Raw genomic sequence first — 23005 nt, forward strand, 5'->3', positions numbered from 1 at the left:
TGTCGAGCACTCGGCATTCACACAGCATTTTCTGAAATGAGACAAACAGATTTAGACTAACAAGTTCCAGTTGGATTTGGTGTGGTGTATAAATAAAGCGGATTTAAAACAAAATACTGCACTGAACAAGATTTCCAGATGTACATTGCTGTAGGCACTGTTTTATTGTGGCGTCCCAAATTTCACTAGATAATGTTCAAAAAAAAAAAGTACAGTATTTACCAAATCGCTAAAATGATGACGTTGTCAGTCTACTCACATGTCTTGTTTTGTCCAATAACAAAAGATATTCAGTTAACTGGAGCAAAGTAACCAGAAAATATTTTGGTTTTGTATTTCATAAAAAATAAATAAATAAATAATTAAACCTAACAATCACAAAGTTAGTGATACATTTGGTTTTGAGTAGGGAACGTTTCAAGTTAATAGTAATAAGTAGTAATTTCCCAACGTGAAAAAGACTTTCAGAAAGAAAATGGAAATAGGAAATCACTAAATTCAAAATTAATAAATAAAACAAGCACTTTGGAGATGCCAGTTTCACTCATTTTAACCAGTCCCTCAATCTAGTTGATTAATATGTCCATAAATTAGACAGTTATCAAGTCTAATTAATACAATTTCAAATGTTACTATTTAAAATAATGTTGTAGTTGAATGTTTGAGCAGCAGCTCTCTCTTTTTCCCTTTTTTTTTACTAGAGTTGTAATTGGGAGAGAAGGGAAACACACGTCGTACTTACCACATATGAAATACGCATGACCAAGTACTCAAAGCGAAAACGTGTTACTTGGTCGACAATTTGATATAAGAGACGCCGTATGGTGTTCGGAGTGTCGTAAAGCAGCAGCTATTCACCACGACGGAAGTTCAAATAGACGGCATGATTTCACTTTTCGGCAAACTGGGCCTACAGTTTATATTAAGCTGAGCGCTTTCCTTTTTTACGCCAACCGACTGTTTCAGTGTTGCTATCTATCTGTAGCACCTATAATAACGATGGGGATAGAGGAAGAAGCGGACAGGACGCTCTTCATCAGAAACTTGGACTCGAGGGTGACGGAGGAGCTTTTGTTCGAGCTGTTTTTGCAGGTGACGTTGACGCAAATGCTAAGTGTAAAGCTAGCATAACACACGCACAGCGCTAACACACTTACTACTTTAAATGCGAATTTTAAATGTTCCTCTGTAAATGAGCCCACTCACGTTGGTTCCCTTCTACGCCGCTGCGTTTTTGTACACACACGGTGCATCGTTTTTAGTGGGAATTTTAGGAAAATGGCTAGTTAGCTTTAGTTAGCATCAGCGTAAGTTATTTGGCTATGGTATTCATTTGTTGTTTTCACAGGCTGGACCTCTCGTCAAAACTAAAATCCCCAAAGACCAGGATGGGAAACAGAAAACGTTTGGTTTTGCCGTTTACAAGCACGAAGTGTCTGTGCCATACGCCATGCAGCTCCTCAACGGAGCAACGCTGTTCGGAAAAAATATCCATGTGCAGTTCAGATCAGGTGAGTTCACACAGACATTAGATTATTGGATTTAATTCACCTTGTACATCAAAAGTATTGGTTTGATTTACTGTCTTTTATGTTGTTGGAAAAGTATTAGAAACCATTAGATGAAAGCATTACAATTAGTCATTAATCATATACATTATGATTGATATTGTTTATAAATTGATTATGTATTTATATTTGTTATATATCAGCGCAATCAGTAATTTGCAAAACACAACTGAGGTGAACAAATAATGAACGAAACAAACACATATTGGGGTTTAATTACTGTAAGCATAAAGGGAGCCATTGCAAATCAAAAGCCAGAGTCACACCACCAAACTAGCCAGCAAGTTACAACATGTAGAAAAATTAATGATCAACTGCCTCCCATCCAGTGCAGTATGATTTAGAAAAACCACAGTAAATCTGTGGCAAAGTGTTTTCAAAGCTATAATTTAGTTGAGTGATTTAAACATTTTGCATTTGTTTCCTTGTTATTCAATTTTGTATCCATTTTAATCCAATTCTAATAAAAACTTCAAAGATGGCATAATGTTTTAAACCTGCAGAAACGTGTGTTGATCATTTGACTCATCAGACAAAGATCTGAATGTGTGCCACTGTCAGATTCAGACGTCACTTTGTTCTTAATTGTAAGGGTAGCACTGCACATATATAAATACGCTGAAGTTTATAAGTCATATTGTAATGGCAGTGCTTTCTATCCCACATTTTCATGTATCTGATCAGATGGCTTGTAATCTCAAAACAAGGTGGAGCCATGCTTTCAATTTAAGCAAGAATTGTAATTGTCAGAAGTATCAATAAATGTCATCTTTGCAAATAAAGGTTCACAATTATTAATTTGCTAATAATTGTGAACCTTTATTTCCTCTCATATCTAAGAAAGACCCATACTTAAGCACACCATTGTCACACGTGCACAGTGGTTCGTAGTTTTCATACTATTGTTTTTCTCCTTCACTAAAAATGTTTTTGTTTTTATCTCGTCACAGGTAGCAGTCATAGCAACAGTACAGGAAATTCTCAGAACTCAAGTCCTGTAAATACTCCAAATCCCCATGGTCAGAGGTAAGAATGTCTCCTGTTTTATTTATTTTTTCCCCCAGCAGAAGTAAGAAACTAATTCTGATTTTTTAACAGGTGCATCAGTCCCATCAAAGCAAATATTATCTCTTGCCCACAAATTGGTTTGGCCTTTATGTCCCCTCCAACTTTTAATTTTTTAATGAATCTACTGCTTCTCAGTTTCACTTGCAGGTGTAGATTTACCACAGTGCTGAGCAGTTGTAAATCTCTGCTTACGTTAGCCACACTTGACACGCCACTGTTAACCCCAGTCATTTCCATACATTTGAATGAAGCCTTACCACAGTTTCAAGTTAAAATAACAAATGTCTGACATAGTATTTTCACCAATGTGTTGCTTAGATAACCACCCCACACACTGACTCCTAAATCCATCATAATCAGATGGGCAATCAGAAGTACTGGCCAAGTTAACTGTCAAAAAAAAAAATCATAAGAGACATACTGTAATGGCTAAATGTGGATTTTCTTCATTTTACAGGTAATTGGACAAAATATTTGTTTAGTTTAAATGAATCGCAACACATAAGCACTGAACTGTTTCTTAATGATCTTTAAAAAACCAAACAAGCACTTTTTGGGCTCTGCATGTAGCCTCTTTGTTACCTACCTAGTAGTTTATAGTAGTATATTTATAGTAGTAGCTTGTAGTTAATAATTTAGTAAAAAGTATGATTTTTACTGTATGCTTTTCATCACTTCCTACCTATTGAACATTACTTGGGCATGCAAGTTTTTCATGCTCTTGGCACTGCTGTGTGGGCTTTAATTGGAGCGCTCACATAAAATGTGGCATGAAACGGAATTGGACTGGGTTGTATTTACACACAGAAGTTTCTGTATGCAGTCCTTTCCATGTTTCATGCCAAATATCACTGACTGGAAAACCTGAAGATATTGGCATCAGAGTTTAATTCAGACCAATGCAATGTATATGCAGGATGCTGAAATCCTTGCATTCATTGGTATACCAATGCATATATTTTTCTATTTAATCATTGGCAAAATGATATGACATGAAAAAATTAATTTTCAATGGTATAATTTGTACAGGTTAGGAATGGGGATTTTGCTTTTGATGATCAAACGGTGACTAAGTCTGAGCTAATTAAGATTATTCTCGCACGTTTCATTTTTGTTTGCTGTAATTCATCATAGAGCTGGCTCACAAATTGGGTCAGATTGTTTGATTGAAAATTGTTGTTCTGATAAAAAAAAAGTAAACATCATCCTGTTTCTTACTTTCTCACTAATTTGGCATTCAGATGTCTTTGTCATGGTCACTAATACACACTGGTTTTTTTTAAGGAACATTTAATTGAGTAACACTAAGAGGGTGTAGTGTAAACTACCCACCCACCTTAAAAATGCCACACTTTGTACAGTCAAAAACTGACTGAAGAATTATTTGCAGCTTCAGTTGATTTTGAATTTGATCCGTCAGACTTGGCTGACTGTCAGTGCTGCTGGACTCGTTTGTGAGATATTCCCTCCCAGATCTTGGCACAAAAGGCTTGAAAAGAGAAGTCACTTGGCTATTCTGTCTGGCTTTTCTCGTTCATATTTGGCTGATGTGGCTAGATGAATAATGCGTTTTTAATCTATGATCTTGGAGTTTGATGTTTCCGTTTGATTGACAGGTTTAAAAGACTTGAAATGCTGTCAATTGTTTTCACAGGTGTGAAAACATAAGAAAGTGGCTCTATCTTGAGTCATCATCTGTGTATTTGATTAATTTACTGTTTGTAAAATCTGCCCTTGGGTTTTATATTATGTACACCTGTTACTGTGTAGATTGTTTTGGGGTTTTATTATTATTTTAAACTCTTACTTTACTCTTGCAGGACCCCAATCCACTTCAGTTCTCCTCCGTATACCCCTCCGCCCCAAATGCTGAGGTCCTTTTCGTCTCCCGATAACCTGCAGAAACATGCCATGGTAAGTGTTTTATGCTTAAAAAAAATGACACAGTTATCAAATAATTAATAGTTCTTGTACTTTATGTAGCTCTTTGTACATGCACAGCAACAAATGCTTCTATGGTCTATTTTATTTTATTTTCATCCATAGATGAACAACATGATGTGGCAGCTCCATATGCAGCAGCTCGACCAGTTGAATGGCAGCATCTCTAAGCCTCTGCATGGCCACGGGCTGGCAGGTGGAAATTCTGGTAGCTCAAGGGCACACGACAATGCCCCCTATCGGCAACATCATTCCAACACAAACAGCGGGGGCAGAAACCAGCGCTACACGGACGAATTCGGCTCCGGTCGTAACCAGCAACACAGTCACAGTCGGGACAACTATCACCACCAAGGCGACAGGAGCGGCAAACGTCACCACGACAACCGAGGTGGACACAGACATCATGAAGACAGAGGCAACAACCGTGGCTACCAGGAGAGTAGATGGCGGCGGTACTGACCGCCGCTAGGATTTGCTGCAAAGACTTTAATTCTCCACTAATGTGTGCACAGCTTCCTGTCGTAGAGTATGAAAAATGTTGATAAATTCACATATATGCTCAGGATGTTTGTATACGATCATACCAGTTTGGAGATTTAATAACTTAAGCCTTTATAGTAATTTTTTGTTTATTTTTAAGGTGTTTTTAAATTTGTTAACATGAGTTTTCCCCTCATGGATGTCCTTTTAAGCATTCAGAGGCGAAGACCTGTGTTACCTCAAGAACGAGGAGAAAAAAAGGATCTGATTTTGACAAATTGGAAGACAAATGACATGTCTAAAAAAGGAAAAAAAGAAAAGATTTAAGACATTGGGCCTGTTTTTATGTTATGCAAAATTGTCTTTAAATGGTGCTGCCACAATTTTAAACTCTTCAGGTATTTTGCAAAGAAAAAAACAATGTCGGATAAATATTTCACCAGCACCACTTTTACTACAATAGGGAGCCATTTTTATTAGATCAGTTGACCGTGCCGTTTGTAAAAAAAAAAAAAAATTGCTTTATCTTATTTTTTATTTTTTTATTATTCCGATTCTGTAAGACGGTGTGTTTTACTGAACATTTTCATTACTATAAAGCTCCTTTCAGTGATAGTCCTGTTGTCGTTCATCTGGCTGCACTACAAATTCCTATTCTTGGCTGAATATCATGAATGCTATTTACAGGTCTTTGTCTTGCTCATGTGACCGAGTTAATGGAGTGAGCTATTGTATGTTGATGCTACACACTGTGCTGCTTACACACACGGCCTTAACTGCACCTATAAATGGCCCATGTGTAACTAATACACTTGTGCAGCGGTTATGAAGTAATCTACAGGTGGCGCCACACACATCCTTTCATTGAATCAATTAAGATGTTAAATATAACTGGGCCACATGATGAGCTCCTACATCTGACCTTTCTATTCAGGATTCTTTTTAAGTCTTTACATGGATTTGATACACGGCCTGTTCACTTTACAACATGCAGCTATGTTTAGGTTTCTTTCTTCATCACGGCACTTAAAACGCAGTCATTTCTGATTAGATCAGGTTGGATTTGACTTTATTAAAACTAGTCACAGCAGACCTGTCAGCGGCAGACAAGTGGCGGGTACAAAATGGGAATAGATAAAGCAACAATCGAAGGTAAAGGTAAGAATATAAAAATGGGAATGGAGTGAATTATTAAACATCCAGGCTGTACAACAAAACTGGACACAATCAGCACAACATCTGCATCAAAACGTTAATTCCAAATAAATACAGGTTGTTTTTCACTGCATGGGCCCCATGGGGTCATTTTTGCTTCAATGAAACTGAAACACCTTGATTCTGATCATGAGAGCAGCTACTTTGCCCACTCACGATGCCAGTGTCTCACTTTTGGTTCACTTGCCAACGTGTGGCGATCAGTGTCCCCTTAATGTCCGCGTTGAGGTCATAATCTACACTTCCCAAAGTGCTTAGGCCACTAACAGCGGCTCTCGCACCTGTATCGACCACTTCATTCCCGCTTAATAAATCCCCCCATCAACGCTGTGCAGAGGCGGAATGTTTTTGCAGCCTCTGCTGTAATCTTTTAGTGTCTGCCCTGTGTCAGATTGCAACCCGCGATACTTCCAAAGGGCTCTAATAGAGAGTATCCTCTGCTGGGTGTCAGTACCAGGAGGAAGGCCCTTATTACGCATATTCTCGCCACGGCATAACTCTTTTAATTTGTTGATCTGCCTGGCGTCTCCAGCCCCGGAGCGCGTGGATTAGAGAGGCCGCTCAGTAGCCGCTGCTGTGTGGACTTATATAGAAGCGTGTCTCCTGAAGTGATCCCCATCCTAATAACACCCAGCAGGGACCTAGCTCGCTCCCTCCCTCCCTCCCTCCCTCCTTACTGCTCCCGCGATCCACGAGTTAGCAGACTCCTCCTCAGGTTGTTGGGTTCACTGGTGCCACCGCAGCTCCAGATAAACTCTATCTCCCTTTTGTGTGCAATTTTAATTCCCTTAAAACATGTCAAAACCCACTGCAATACTTTAAATTCAATTCAATTAGAACAATAAATTGGGCAATCATAACATACATTTTAGAAAAGTCAAAACCAAAAATAAAAAACTATGTTATCAAGCAATGAACACATAGAAGTGATTTCTTATTTCTTAACCCGGGCCTTCTTAGTCCGAGTATTAAAATAATATAAAGAGGGCGGGCTACGCATAGATAATCTATTGTAATCATACATTTTATTTACAATGCTTTGTTTAAATTTTTATTTTTTTAAATATATATATATAAAGCACACTAGAATTATCCCTAGATTTTTAAACATTTGTTTCAAAACTCTAGTTAAATCCGTGCGATACTTTGTGTCTCACAGCTCTTACACACACGCTTTAAACGCGGCTCACGCGATGGACACGAGCCACCACAACAACCACAACAACATCAACAACGGTGTTACATTTATTTCCAATTCACTGATCATGAGGAGGATGAAGGAGAGGTGATGGAGAGTGGTTCGTTCTATAGTTTGTAATCCAAAATATTTAAAACAATAAAGAGATTAAATAAAACAACAAGTTGCCTTTTATTTACTCACATGACAATTACATTGGAAAAAAGTATATATATATATATATGTATATATATATATATGTATATATATATATATATATATACTCTATAATAAGTATTTGTAAGAACAACAAGCTCAACCTCAGGAGAAATTAACTCACCAATGTCATCAGCCCAGACCAACACTCACTCACTACAGTATATAGTATATATATGTATATATATATATGTATGTATGTATGTATGTACAATATATATAAATGTATTTGACAATGACTGATGGTCTTAGAGTGGATTATTTCCCGCTGAATATTGTGAACCTCGTGTTGTCTTTAAAGCACAACACTGGATTCACATTGGTGCCTCAGCACCGCGGCATGGCTCACTGCAATATGAATATTTTTATGTTGTGTTGTTAAATGTGTCGGCTCTGAATTAAATCGGCACGACGTCACACCGTGTTGTTGATTTATGATTTATTATTCGTTCGTTTGGACACGAGTGACATGGCCTTTAACCGCAGTTTTGAATAGCTACGCCTTCATAAGTAGTATATTATGAATCTTTTCTAATTAATTGCCCGTAGTAAATAACATACTTTTATTAATATTATTATTGGTATCATTAGTATTATCAACAACATCGCCCTGTCACTTAAAACCATTTACTGCTTGATAGAAAGAACGAAAGTTGTTTAAATATTAAGTTGAACGAATGTTTAAATATTAAAAATGTAAGTTTTAGATATTGATTCTGTCCAGAGTTAACCTTAAAATAAAGAGGGTACAAAAGCAACAATTCAGACAGTAAAAATAAGTTATACATGGCTTTATTCACAATAATTCATAAAGATAATTCAAATAAACGTCGGAAACAAAGATACAGTCCAGTCTAATGAACTGGTAATACAGATGTCTTTTTTTTATTTTTGATCCGATCAGAAATGGAGTTAATTCTGAATTTAAAATCTCTCTTTATATTGTTAATTATTATTATTATTATTATTATTATTATTATTATTGATAGAATTAAGATTTAACACAAACGTTGGATTCGAAATAATAAAACGTGTTAAGAAAAAAAGTTGATAGTGGTGGGGGAATATTTGGGAGGTGGCCATGTGAATGTGTGTGTGTGTGTATGTGGAAGAGAGAGAGAGAGAGAGAGAGAGAGAGAGAGAGAGAGAGAGGGCAGCGATAGGAGGATAGATGGAGCAGCAGCAGATAGATGTGTTCACAGATGGTTTATATAGCAGTGGGTGTGTGAGCGCAACTCACAGTCACTTTATTCCCACTGTGGCGCTCCGCTGCGCGCACTCTCAAGTTCAAGGCTGCCGATCTTCACCGCGACCCTCGAGGCGAAGCCGAACACTGTTTTGAAAGATAAACCATGAGTGACTTCCACGCGTGAACTGCATTCGTCACACCTTCGTCTCCTCGCGGTTCTTCTATACCTTGCACGGACACTGCACAGACACACACGCGCGCGCGCTGTTGAAGCAGGAGAAGGCGGCGCAGTGCGCACAGTCAGCGGCACATCATGCACTGTCAAGCCGAGCTGAGGCTCTCCTCCTCCGGGCAGCTGAAGGCTGCCAGGCGGCGCTACAAGACGTTCATGATCGACGAGATCCTCTCCAAGGAGACTTGTGATTATTTCGAGAAACTTTCTCTCTACTCGGTGTGTCCTTCCCTCATTGTCCGACCAAAGCCTCTTCATTCATGCTCGGGTAAGAAGACGTGACAGTTTTATTCATCCATTCATTTACTTTGAAATTTAATGATTAAAGTTATTTGTATGCACGAGAGTTGTTGAAATGAAATGAAATGTGACCTGCTGTGTTTTCATCAGACCAAAATGTGGAGTTTGCGTTATTTTTTTGTTATGACAAACTTTCTTTACTGCCATACTTTTGGGATTATTATTATTATTATTATTATTGTAATTATTATATATATTATTATATTGAAACCATAACCCCCATGCACACATACCTATCACTATACATCATTTGATTAACGTATCCCCTGTCATTTTTTTTTAAAGGAACAGTTTAAAATGATTAAAAAGAAAATTTAATTTCCTTCTAAAAGTGCTCACTCTGTACTTTCTAAATTACAGCAGTTTAAGTATTTAGTGTTGACAGTCAAAGTGTCAGTGATGCTTCGGGGTATGATGATAAACTCCTGAACTAATAGGTGCAGGACACAGAATAAAAATAATTCATCCAAATCCCATGATTGCTCTGCTGTAGCCTTTAGTTTATTTGCTATAATTAGTTTTTATTGATGAGTCTGTTGATGAATCAAATCTAATGGGTGACTTTTTTTAATCTCATTAGTCTTCTGATATGACAGAATATTAGGTGACGATGAATTATGTGGGAAATATAAGAGGAAGAACCCGTTTGGAAAAAGCCCACGACATGTAAACACTTTTGATTTATAAAGCACCTTTGAAAAATACGTATAAATCAAACACATTCACAGTCAGTCATTCATTCACCTCATCTCCCTAGATAGATAGATAGATAGATAGATAGATAGATAGATAGATAGATAGATAGATAGATAGATAGATAGATAGATAGATAGATAGATAGATAGATAGATAATTAACAAACTACTTTGGCAAAGCTCAGCTGGCACAGCCCCTGTAATCTTGTCAAAACAAACGCTCCTGATTGATTCTTAATTGTAATTCTAGATGAATTCAAACAACTGCAAGGCTACTGCACACTCTAGTAACCATTAGGATAATTGCTCCAAAGTCTAAAATAATAGCCACTGCAATTTGATGATGACAGCGATGGGGTGAATAAAAATAGGGCGAGCGATTCCCTCATCCCTGTGATATGAGCTGTGCTGTACATGCTCGAGGGCACTGTGGTCAGGCTTTGGCAGCCCTCTGTTTGCATGGATAGAGTAACCTGCTCTGCATATCAGAACACTGTGCCCAACACTTATTTGTAGCTGCGGGAGTGTGAGACACTCTATATTCCCCGACATCAATGGTTTTTGCTCGCTTGATATAGAAACTGGCAGGGTTACAGGTCCCGGGCCAGAAGGGAGGCGTCTGGTCTCTGTAAGCATGGTGGCTTGAACAATGAAAACAGACTTTCTGCAAAAGAAAGCCTGCTCTAACCTCAGGCTGCCAGAGGAGACCACTGGAAGACAGTGATGTCAATGCTGTTTGTCTTAAAGAGTGGTCAAACAGTGGTTTTCTTTTTTTCAAACACCTGCATATGTTGCATTTGCTTGTGTTAGATTTTTGCATTTAATTCACTTTTTCTCCCCAAACGATCACTTTTTTTTGGGGGTGTGGGGTCATTCCTCCCATCGCCCACTGGATTTTCTGTCTGTGTGGTAAAATGCAGACCTTCATTTTGTACAGTCATCACGGCTCATTCTCGTGGAGCTAATTCCTTGTCAGTTTGAGCAGGATCAGTAGACGCCGAGCCCTGAACTGGTGGTGAACACTGAGTGACGTAATGGCAGCTTATAATATTTAATTTAGAGTCCTGTCTCTCAGTAGGGCTTTTAGCGGTGGAGGCAGATAGATTAGGATCACCTGAGGTGTAATCTCGCCTGACAGCCTGATGAAAAATAAAAAACAGCCAAAAAAGAAAAGTAGGAGTGTGGGCAGCCTGCGGGCCACTCACTGCTTAGTCGTCAGGTTAGCGGCTGAGTACTTATATAAATCCAAGTGAGCGAAAAAGGGTTTTCATCACATCTTAAACCCTAATCTGCTGCAAACAATAAAGCCTCCCATTAGGCACGAAGCCATCTTGAAAAGGCTGATTACACCCATGTCAACACACACACACGTATATGTAAAGAAATCGGTACACGTCCACAGTGAAGCATAATGCTTGACAACCTGTCATCTACCCGTCATTTTGTACACAATCACTGCCACCAGATTTTTCTACAGCAACAAAAGGCCCAGTAATAAATCACTTCTGAAAGCAGTTTGTGCTACAGGCTGATTTTAGCTGCCACGGGAAGACCTGTATGGATCGGGTTTCAGATTAAACAGTTAAGGATTATGTTTAACCTAATTCCTTTTGCTATAAGCCCAGCCACCCCCCGCTTCCCCCGCGTGAGTCTGCCATGCAGTCAGCCTGGGAAACGACTGACAATGAAAGTGAATGTGACACTCCTGATTTGTTGAGAAACTGGGATTAAATTGCCCGTATCTGTCGTGAACCTGCTCGAGATTAAAGTGGTCACAGATACAGAAGCTGCGTAGCCTGTTGCCCTTCCCACTCTGCAGTGTTTTTTTTTTTTTATTATTATTATTTGCATTAAAAGGGCAAGGCCAAAAAAACACAAAAACCTGTTTCACTGAGACACTCTTAATCTGTCACCAGGCAGTTTATACCATAACATGGCAAACCTTCACATACACTCATCATCACTGAGCTATGACTCATCCGTTTCAGCTTCCCATTGAACAAGTCACAGAGAGAGAGAGAGAGAGAGAGAGAAATGCAAATGTTATCATTAAGATATGGGCAGTGAAAGAAATAAGCTTTTGTTGCGATGATGTCCTCATCATCATGTCCTTACATAATTACAGTCATTGCAAACACACTAGTTAAATCGCTCAACCACAATGATTATGTGATCTATAGTTTGAAAAGTGTTAGTCATAAAAAAACAACAAAGGTGAAACAAAGAAAGCTCTTCTTGTCTTCTTGGTCTATTCTTAGTCTGCTGTAATGTTTCCAAGAAGCACTTGTGCTCGTCCTGGCATTCCAACTGTGATTATCAAGAGTATCAATGTGCTTCGGCGTGGGCCTGAACTGAACTGCAGCTACTCAAACAGTTTATTTGTAGATTATTGACAGGACTCTGGCACTTGTCAACAACATGTCAGACAGACAGTCTCTCTGTCAATGGAAGGTCGACACGTGGGTTGACGCCTGTCTCTGTGCTCCCTCTCTCTCTCCCAACTTTAACCCTGTTGTTGACAAGAGACTTCCTGACACCCCTGAAGAGAGACGGCGATGCTTCTCTGTGACGCTTTCACTTAAAACGCAAAGTTGTTCCGCAAATTATACGCGTCCCCGTGAAAACCCCATCCTATACAGCAACAATACACACAGTAAAGCAGGGCGATTCACGGATATCACAAAGAAAGACCATGAACACAGATCACATGTAAAGCCACATAAACTGAGAAAAAAAAGAAAAAGAAAAAAAGAGTCTCCTTGTCCAGACCTGTTGCAACAGCAGGATTCTAACGCTAGAGAGTTTTTGATGACCTCAGCTCCTAACTATGATGTCATGATGAGCCCAAGGCAGTGTCTGGTGTGTGTGTGTGTGTGTGTGTGTGTGGAGCAACTGTGCCTTCCATGCAGCACGTACTCTCTTCACGCTTGACTTACACAGTTCATACATCGTATGTAAGAAAACTCTTTGCTGTTCATTTTGTTTGCATTCAAATCCGCAGTTATTCCACTGACCTTACTTAAAAAAAGAAAAATGTTTTAAAAGGATTTTTATGTCTCCAGTGGACATTAGTGCACATGTGCGTCTCTGTAACATGTGCGCCTAGGTTGTCTGGAACAGTCGATGAAGGGATTTAGGGGACAACCGCACGGGAACACACATGCTGTGTGTGTGTTGGTGTGTGTCAGCTCCGTAATTCTTCTGCTCCATTGCGAGCCTTTTATCTCAATCCACATCTTCCTCCTCTATTGCCCTATAATCCCACCACCACACCACACCACTCCCCCCCGGCGTCCTCTCTGCTGCAGCCTTATCAGCCCATGCACTACAGTCTGCACTGCATTCCCTTGTAAATTTTAGTCCGGGGATTTGTTTTATACATGAAGCTGTTAGGATTTTTTTTTTTGGCAGATACTTCCACTTTGGTTTGACCCACCACATCCTCTCTCGGTCAACCTCCTGGTCTCCTTCCCTCCCACCGCGGCTCCAGACAAGTGTTACTTTTTATTGATTCTGGCGTCTTGCTGCTTCTGTCTGCTCTGATAAAGAGCATAAATGTGTGTGTGTGTGTGTGTGTATTAAAGTGAGCAAATGCACAGGCGGTGTTTCACCAGAGTGTGATTTATTTTTTTATTTTTTTTTATGATTACAGCTCAGTCTGTGTGTGTGTGTGTGTGTGCAATTTCTGATTCATCATGCTGTCAGGCTCGATGTGTGCTTGCGGTTTTGTGTTGAGAAAACCAGTTAGTATTTAACAACCTCTGAAAAATAATCATTCATTTGAAGGGTTCAGGGGGAGCTGTGTAAAACACAGGCTGCGTCATCCAGATCACAGCCCTCTTCATGTACGGGGTCAAAAGCATAACACTTTCCACTGCAAACACGGCCAGATTAAAAAATGATCCTGTCCGAGCAATTACAGCCGCTCGATATTGGTACAATAAAGGTGACTGAGGAGCTCTTGACATGGGGGCTCACTAAAAACCGTCTCTCTTGGTTTTTGCATCATGTGACGCACCGTCTCTGCTTTCCTTTTTTATTTTCCCAGGCTCCTCTTCGCTACGTGCTCACCCGCTCCTCTCCGTGATCACGCGACAGCCCCCCAACCTGCCCCCCCACCTCCCCCAGCCCTCGTCTACGGGCGGGCTGCCCTCGCACCTGTCCCTGCTCTCCCCACAGCACCCCCGGGGGTCCGAGGCCTCGCCCAGCCAGACGCCCCTCAGCATCAGCAGCGACTCGGACACGGAGCACAGCACGCCGCGCCTGAAGAAGCCCCGCCGCAGTCGCACCATCTTCACCGAGCTGCAGCTGATGGGCCTGGAGAAGAAGTTCCAGAAGCAGAAGTACCTCTCCACACCAGACAGGTCAGTTACCATTCAAACACTGGCTGTATATAAAAATGTAGTCTTAAAGTTTTAAAAGTGTAAAGGAAGTGGGATGGTTTAGAAAAAAAACAACTCTGTTTGAAAGAAAAAAGAGGAAAAACTTGATTTATAACATCCGTAAATATTCTCCTCAGGTGTTAACGGTCTCACCTACTAATTTCACGTCTTCCTTAATAGCACATGGAGTCCATTTTGCAAATGATGTCACCATTTAGAGGAAAATAGATGATAAATCACAGCAGAGTGGACAATTTCAAAAGCTCCAGTGAGATTGTGAAACACAAGCGTCACAGTAGAGGTTTGCTTTGCAACTGGAAGATTACGTCCAGTTTTATATACAGTCTATGTATCGGACTAGTCTAATCCAGAGAGATTACATAGATGGGTAGATTTGTGTTATAATAGACAAGCAAACACAAATCATCACATTATATATACAGTGAGAGCTGAATGTGCAGGCTGTAGCTCGAGACCTCACTGACCTCAGCGCTACTTGAAAATGATTTTGTGACAAAGTCATGCTAAAAACAAAAAAACACAAACTACCGATGTGTTAAAGTTAACCAACAGAATCGTATAACTGTAAGTCAATCTTGACATTTTGATAACCTGCATACCTGGCATAGAGTGCATTTTCAAAGTGCAGTGCAAGCATGCACACACATTCAAAGCCACAAGTGCAATTATCAAGCGGTGGTTAAACATCATCATTTTTCATCCATCTCGTGGGGAATGTTCCATGTAATGTGAATTTGTCGAAGCCAAAGTCTTACCTCAACATTCTAGTCGAGACAAGAATAACGTATTAGCAGCGAGCGCTCAAAGAGCAAAAAAGCCCCAACAAAGAAACACTGGCTTATTCAAGAAATCGGGGACGGCGGCCAACGCAAGCAACACACAAATGTATTACATTGATTTACTGCTAATCATTTCACACATGTGCAGGTGCATATGAGCCTCCTACAATAAAATGAAGTAATCTGCATGTTAATAATTATGTCTTCAGTTCCAGTCTGTGGGTCATTTTTGGGACCTGACATGAGGTTAGACCATATTTTCCAGTTTTATTGTGCGTCTCCCATTTATTTTTGGCCCGCAGGCGACTTTTCCAGCGTAACCCAGAATAGTATTGAACCATAAATGTTGTTAAAAGCTTTCGCATGTGCAGTAAAATTTAAAGCTTGCTTGTGAACTTGTGTGTCAGGTGCAGAGTCTGGCTGTGTGGACACTCCACCCACGTTCCCCAAATACACTTTTTCTTTTTCTCAAAGAGTGGCAAGAACAAGCATCAATAACCCATTAGGGAGTGAATTTGTTTAAATATTATTAGATGTGATGTGTTCCTCGTCTTAGTCACAAATATAAACACAAAGCACTAAATCAACACAACAACACATAACCCACTATTATCCTTTGTTTCTTTATTGCACACACCCAGCACAATACATTCACAATGCTGTTGGTAAAAGTAAGTACACATCCGGATATGGTAACCAGTCAAACCTCTTTGAGCAGCAATAACCTTAAATTAGAGTTTCCAGTAACTGTAGAACAGATCTGCACTATGTTCAAGAGGAAGTTCGGAACATTCTTCACCTAAACACAACATTCGACCCACTTGCATTAGGACCCCATCGAGTCAGAACAATGAAGTGCTTCTTTGATTGCGTCACATGTTTTGATGTCGTTAACATGGGCATGCCTTAAACTATGATGGCAACAGGAAGCAGCAGCAGGTCTAGAAATCATCAGGACTGTAAAGCTATTCTTCCAAGTAACACTGCGGCCGCAATCATGCCTAAACGTGTATATTTGTTTAATATTAGCTAACTGTTGGGGTACCTTTTACTACATTTTCCTTTTAAGACTAATTGTTCTACTTGTCAATGCTGTCTTATTAATCCATGTAAACATCAACCTGCCGAAGGGATTAAAGATGGAAATTAGCCGTCGGCTATAATCTTGCATATTTACATGTGTATGTCCATTAATATGTGTTGTCCCTATTTTAAATGAACTTTAAACTCTAAATATCACTGAGGCAGGGATCTTCTTTTTTTCCCACATTGTTTAGCATAAGTGGAGTAATTTTAGCTTGGTAACCCCTCTAGGGAAAGAAACTACCGAAATATAATTATTTTGTGTGTCAGACTATGAACTGATGAATATCTAAACCCTTTGATGTGGCTCGGTAACCCTTTCCAGCTTTTAAGCAAATGAACAACTCTCAATCATAAATCTTCCAAGTCTGAAACGAGTGATTCTTACCGCTCACCGGAAGTTTTTTTTTTTTTTATTGTGTTTGTTTATGATGTGTCATAACAGACAGATGAGTGGAACAGCTGCAAAACAGATTGGTGGATAGGATTCTATGCGTCAAAAAACCCTGCTTGTTCAGCAGATTGAGGGGATAAACGTTTCTTTACCCTCACAAACACTCCCTCAGTCATGTCTGATAGTATTGCTTGACAGAGCTCAAGAAGACCAAAAAGAGAAAGAATAAACACAAAAAAGTCACTCCAACAACTCCAGCTGCACTGACACATGACTGCAATTAGTTTAATCAGAACATTAATCTTAACATTATCTCTGGCTTTCCAGTACTTTTCCCAACCTACACAAATTTGAGCAGATTTTATGACAGACATAAATGCAGACAATGGTTCATTTTCTTATGTCGTCATGGTGAATAAATCAGCAGCGATTAAAAGCCTCATGTGCAATATGTTCATGCACTTTAGGCCTGCAAATAGTAACACTTTCCCAACAGATGTCTCAAACATCATGTCATATCTGATTACCACATCTAATCCGGAAAGTCGTTTTGCATATTCGGAGTAAATCAGAACGTATTTGTCCACCTAATTCCATCTCATCCATATCGTGAAAACTCCCACGACGTGTTATTAAACAGATCACAGCTTGGCTTGCCTGGAACTGTTGGAAAAGCACCAAGGCCTCATTTTAAAGCAGGAGCCCCGAGGCAGAGCACAACGCTTATGATCAAAACCAACCACAGTATGGTGCGGCTGTGCCAAAAATAATGTGTCCCATCAAATATCTGATTCTGACACTTTATTGAAAATTAATTAAATACCCAGCTTGTGGAAAAAGTAAAAAAAAAAACATCAACAGAGAAAATCCCCATTAAAAAGCCCACATCAAAGGTGTGACATGCTCCCACTTTGGTTTGTTGTGATCCAAAGATAACTTCACTTTTCTCTGCTTGGAAACTCTGTGGTCAGAGGGGGGTGGGGGTGTTGGTGTTCAGAAGGGAAACAAAACCAAAAGTATTAATTATTAAAGAGTTTAAATGAATTACATCAAACAATAGCAATTGTACGCAGCTTTTAATAAGATTGAATTATAATAATTTTGTAATTGTAACTGTCATCGTCATCATTATTATTATTATTATTATTATCATTATTAAGTGTAGGTTCATGACAAGTTCATGAGGTGCACCCTCGTGTGGGTGTGGAAGTGGAGCAAAATGGCAGAAGTATGAATGACCGCAGATGTTTTTTTTACTTCTGTTTTCTTCTTGAACATACGTGGACACACGCACAGATCTCAGGGATTTGTTGCAGCTCTGCTTTTCTAAGGTTCCTGTTACAGCTTGTCTCTGTCTCGTCTTCCACATGAACCATCAAATTAAACCCCGCGTCTTTCACTCGGGGCGAGCAGGAAAGAGATGCCCTTCATCTGGATTTGACTGCTACCGGTGGAAGGAGGAAATCTCCTCTGAATAAAGACTTGATAGCGGACCCTCTCCTTCACGAGACGGCTGCCTTTCTCTCTTTATATGTCCCTCCCTCGCGCGTCACGTTTCAGACCAACCGATAGTCCTATTAGTCATGGATCAACACATGTGGTGGAAGCATTTAGAGTTTTCTCCAAGAGCCCTGATTATCCAGCGACGAGAGCTGTGATTGGGTTACTGACTGCGACACAAATGCTTCAGACGCTGTTGGCTGCAGGAGTGTCAGTGTCAGACTCAACCTCGTAGCAAATCAGCTTTGATGCAACATTCAAAGACAGAGTTGAAATCAACGGCAAACTGGAATGTGATTATTTAACGCATGTTTAAATGTTGTTTTTTGGTTGTGATTCTGCAGGTTAGACCTGGCTCAGTCACTCGGTCTCACACAGCTCCAGGTGAAGACATGGTACCAGAACAGGCGTATGAAGTGGAAGAAAATGGTAAGTGACAGTAAGTCATGTGACTTCCCTAAAAATGTCTCTTATATATACAGTATATATTTTTTTGCTGCTCATGCTCAGATTTAACAAACCCCCCTGAACTTGACAGCCTGTTGTAAATGGTTCAGTTCAGCTTGATAAATACCACACGGTCACCTGTTATTAGCACCCATGATTTTTTTCCGTATTTGTGGAAATTCCCATCATCAAAATTTGAAATTTGTCTGGAAAAATGAGAAAACCAGCAGCTGTCTGTCGCCCTCACAATACTGACATAAACACGAGTCATCATTTAATCTGAGCCACATGGAGCGACTCTCTGCGCGATCACCAACTAACCTGTCTTTCCGCTCACACCCTGCCTGTTGCACTGCATGACCGCAGTCTTCACAACATGCTAGAGGCGCACACACACACACACACACACAAACACACAAGCACACACTGCTGCAGCAGACAATAACTAGAGGTTAGCGAGGAAAGTTCAGCCAAAATTCCTCACAGACAATGACTTTCCAGGAGCCCAGGTTGAGGAGGATGGAATGTACAGTATTGCTTAAATTTTTTTTCTGTTTGTCTGTCAATGTGAGAGCTCAAAAAAGGTCAGGGCAGATTTTGACGACATTCTCCAGGGACGTATGTTTGTACATTCCGATTTAAGAAATGATTGGGCAATGAGAGAACCTGGTGTTTTGACACGGTGTGGAACTGAGCAGCCTCGTGGAGGTTTGCACTTTCACGGTGCAACCACAGAGAACAAATCAAGACACCAGTTATGAAGGGTCAGTAGTGGCGTCATCACTTTTGCACCATAAAGGTCGTGGCAGTCAGTGGTTGTTAAATGAGAGTGTTCTCAGCAAACATGAACTGACAGAACTCCATCACTTAAGAACAAAAATGTTGGCTGTCACAAAACCTCGTGAATATCTAGCACATTGTTAACTACACTTTTTTTTACCATGTACTGTCGGTTTGCAGTATGGATGTGAGAAAGATGAGGGCGTGAAAAGTGCAGTGTGAGGCGTGACCGATGATGACGGCACTGAGAGCAAACACTTGGAAGGGTCAACAATTCAGGGAACAAAAAAAAGGGGCTGAAATCGTTAAAAGATAAATGAGTGCACACCGGGCAGCCAGCAGCAATACATCTTCTCTTAATTACTATAATAGCACACATTTTCTTTGACTTATACTGTCATTTATTACCAGTGGAGTCCACTAACATTGCCTATGTGTCATTCTAGGTGCTCAAAGGAGGTCATGAGGCCCCGACAAAGCCCAAGGGAAGACCCAAGAAGAACTCCATTCCCACCACGGAGGAGATCGAGGCCGAGGAGAGGAGAATGCAGATAGAGGAAGAGGAGAGGATGAGGAGGGAGGCTGAAGAAGGGGCGCCGGCTCACGGGGGAGAGCTGGAACGCCAAGATCTCAGTTCAGAAACTCACAACTCAGCGGGGATGATGGAGGCGTCCGAGCGAGAGCCACCACTCCTGAATCAATCAGAGACTCACACTGCCAGCTAAGCGAGAACAAAGCAGCCAAAGACTTACGTCAACCTGAAAACAAATAGTGCCTCAGGATCACCTGTGAAAAAGAATTGTGTGGTATTTAGTGCCATTTGCTTTAGGGCTTTGACTGGAAACACAAGTGGTGGTATCCAATCTTTACCTAATGTAGCCTTTTATTTTTTTGTGTGTACTGGAAACTGTACCATACAAAGAGCTAACACGTGTAGACACTGATTGCACAGGTAAAACATTGGCCACTCACTGCTGCACAGCACACGGAGTGTAAATCTGTCAAATCCAAACAGGTCAGTCAAGCCTTAACACAGCGATGTGTATCGCGACGTCGAGCTCGGCGTACCTCTCAGCCGCGAAAGATCACACGCAGCGCGGATCCTCGAAGCGGCATCACGCGGCGCATGTGCCAAAAACTGCAACTTTGCCTTTGTGTCTTCTGTGTATTCATGTATCGTAAATCTCTCGACACTGCCAAAAAAAAAAAGAGTAGAATATTAAATGGCTACAGTGCCTTGTTGATCTCAGAGGAAAGCGTTTGAACTGTTCATCAAAGTCACTTTGACATACAGGTATATTTTAAGAGCGGGTTGGAGTAGACTTCTCTACAGCTTTAAGGCACAAATGTATTCATTATTTGTTCAGTCAATCCACATGAAAATCAATCTCTGCCAAGCCATACACTGTATCATAATGTAGAAATATGTATATAGTATAAAATGTATGATCTTTCAGATATATATGTAAAACAGTATTTTTGAGTGCTGTTTTGAATTGGATTACAATAGTTTTTTATGTACAATGTTTTTTTTTTCTCTTCTTCTTCCGTCTTCCGCGGGAAGTAGGATGACCCTGCTCTCTGCTGCAAGACCACAGCATTTCTCAAGATGCCACGGAATCTCAGAGGGAATAAATTATACAGCTACACAGAAAGTGCCGAACATTTACAGTCATTGCATGAGCACCCCAGTTTATACGTTGCCGTCTTCGCCTGCATGTCACGGACATCAATCAAAGTTCTCCACTCACGTACTTTTCTGTGATTTGAAAGAGTTTCACCTTTTGAATCCGACAGATTTATTTTTGTTTTGTTCTTGTTCCACATGAAAAGTGCAGTATTTTTCTGATGTACATAACGTGTGTTTGGTAAAGTTTGTTTGCTGTATGTTTGTTTTTTTTAGGTTTGTGTAAAATCACTTTTACCATATACTATATAAAAGTGTGTGTTTATGTATTTGAATACAATTAATAAAAAAAAAGCCATAATTTAACTGGTCTCTTTGTTTTGTTTTATCCTGTTTTAACCCCATATATGTATATATATATATATATATATATATATGTATGTATATATATATATATATATACATACATATCTATATATCTACATATCTATATATCTATATATATCTATGTATCTATATATCTATATATATATATATATAGATATATATATATATATATATATCTATATATATGTCTTATATGCAACACAATGATGCTGCTGTGTACAGAATCACCAAATATGTGCATCCCATAACACTCGATTATTATACTTCCATTTCTGCAACAGCTACTATTTTGATTAGGTAAAGTAACTACTTTACTAGAGGGATATTCATTTATTTTATCACATCATCCTCATCCTGATGAGGATCCCTACGTCAGCCGATCCAAGCTGACAGGTTGCCGGTCCACTGCAGTGCAAAACGGTATTCAAACCAACAACGTCCTAGTGCTAACCATTCCGCCCTGTGCCCCATGAATCACAGCTTCATTTTACTGAAGTGAGTTGATAAATCTTAAAGTAAAAGGCTCGGGAAAAACCCAAAAATAAATAGTGGGTCCTGAGCCAGTCTTTGGGAATGACTACAGAAAGCTGGTGTGCGCCACGACTCTCCAAAAATACTTTTATAGCGCTGTCACATCATGCTAAGTGTGAGTAAATCAAACAGTTACAGTAGCTCTGGCAGGTTGAAGTTCAGGCAGATCCATTACCGAGCAAGCTCTTGAAGATGTATTAGTCGTAGTCAAAGTTTGCCATGAATCACATTCGAGGGAACAAAACATTTACGCATTCCATGTTGTGACATTTATCATCTTTATCTGCTTGGCAAACAAGATGGCCTGTGGTGCACCTGAGGGCTTCTCCATGACCATGACCGAGTGCTCAACAGACTAAAGTGTATTTTTAGTGCCTGATACTGGACATGGATGATTTCTAAAGCAAACTGCAGAGGTTTGCACTGAGTGATGTGTGCGGAGCTTAAACGCCTTGTGTAAACACTCGCAGTATGCTACACGCATGTGCCTTCAACGGCAAGGGCCCCAACAGGCGCTCGGAAGTGTGTTCTCACGTCTCTCACAAGAGTAAATGTTTTATTGTTGAAAAATGTCATGCATGTGGGTGGAATGTAAAACTACACAACATTTCCTTGTCTTTTGTTTGACAAAACGTTTATTGCAATGTTTCTTTAATCTCTACTCTCTCATCACAAGGAACACATCTTCTATGGAATATACTGTGTCAATGACTGGCATGCGCCACGGTTATTTGTTAGGAATGTACTGAACTTTGACGAGTTAGAAAAAGGCTGTGTGCCCCACCAGCTTCACCACCTGGCTAAAGTGCGACTAAAGCAACAAAAACCTTGGGAGCAGGTAAGTGTATATCTGCATTAATTGCACAGATTGAGTGCCAACATTTCCCTATTACATATCCTTGTGAAAACAGAGGTTCTGGCAGGTAAAGAGGCAGGTCTGCAAAGATCCGCACATTGCAAGTTTCCACTGGCTGGTGAGCACCTCCAGGC

At 40.0% G+C, this 23005-nt stretch overlaps 2 protein-coding genes across 2 annotated transcripts; both read left to right on the forward strand.

Moving 5' to 3' along the window:
- The first annotated feature begins 867 nt into the window (after window positions 1-867).
- On the forward strand, window positions 868-5675 carry rbm7 (RNA binding motif protein 7). The gene is made up of 5 exons (XM_044031283.1): window positions 868-1092; window positions 1349-1511; window positions 2519-2594; window positions 4457-4550; window positions 4683-5675. The coding sequence occupies exons 1-5, from the start codon at window positions 1000-1002 to the stop codon at window positions 5037-5039; spliced, it is 783 nt and encodes a 260-aa protein (XP_043887218.1). The 5' UTR covers window positions 868-999; the 3' UTR covers window positions 5040-5675.
- A 3216-nt stretch (window positions 5676-8891) lies between these two features.
- On the forward strand, window positions 8892-21448 carry barx2 (BARX homeobox 2). The gene is made up of 4 exons (XM_044031441.1): window positions 8892-9357; window positions 14133-14448; window positions 18588-18672; window positions 19917-21448. Exons 1-4 carry the CDS (start codon window positions 9171-9173, stop codon window positions 20193-20195), a joined length of 867 nt encoding a protein of 288 aa, XP_043887376.1. The 5' UTR covers window positions 8892-9170; the 3' UTR covers window positions 20196-21448.
- Window positions 21449-23005: the final 1557 nt, after the last annotated feature.

This window comes from Solea senegalensis, linkage group LG8 (genome assembly GCF_019176455.1).
Source record: "Solea senegalensis isolate Sse05_10M linkage group LG8, IFAPA_SoseM_1, whole genome shotgun sequence".
NCBI lineage: Eukaryota > Metazoa > Chordata > Actinopteri > Pleuronectiformes > Soleidae > Solea > Solea senegalensis.

What these genes read in the sequence shown, in the direction of transcription:
- rbm7 (XM_044031283.1), top strand. Translation starts at nt 1,000, where the DNA reads ATGGGGATAGAGGAAGAAGCGGACAGGACGCTCTTCATCAGAAACTTG. An exon ending in CCATGTGCAGTTCAGATCAG is followed by an intron (nt 1,512 to 2,518) that starts GTGAGTTCACAC and finishes ATCTCGTCACAG; the next exon opens with GTAGCAGTCATAGCAACAGT. An exon ending in CCAAATCCCCATGGTCAGAG is followed by an intron (nt 2,595 to 4,456) that starts GTAAGAATGTCT and finishes TTACTCTTGCAG; the next exon opens with GACCCCAATCCACTTCAGTT.
- barx2 (XM_044031441.1), top strand. Translation starts at nt 9,171, where the DNA reads ATGCACTGTCAAGCCGAGCTGAGGCTCTCCTCCTCCGGGCAGCTGAAG. An exon ending in GCCTCTTCATTCATGCTCGG is followed by an intron (nt 9,358 to 14,132) that starts GTAAGAAGACGT and finishes TTATTTTCCCAG; the next exon opens with GCTCCTCTTCGCTACGTGCT. An exon ending in TACCTCTCCACACCAGACAG is followed by an intron (nt 14,449 to 18,587) that starts GTCAGTTACCAT and finishes GTGATTCTGCAG; the next exon opens with GTTAGACCTGGCTCAGTCAC.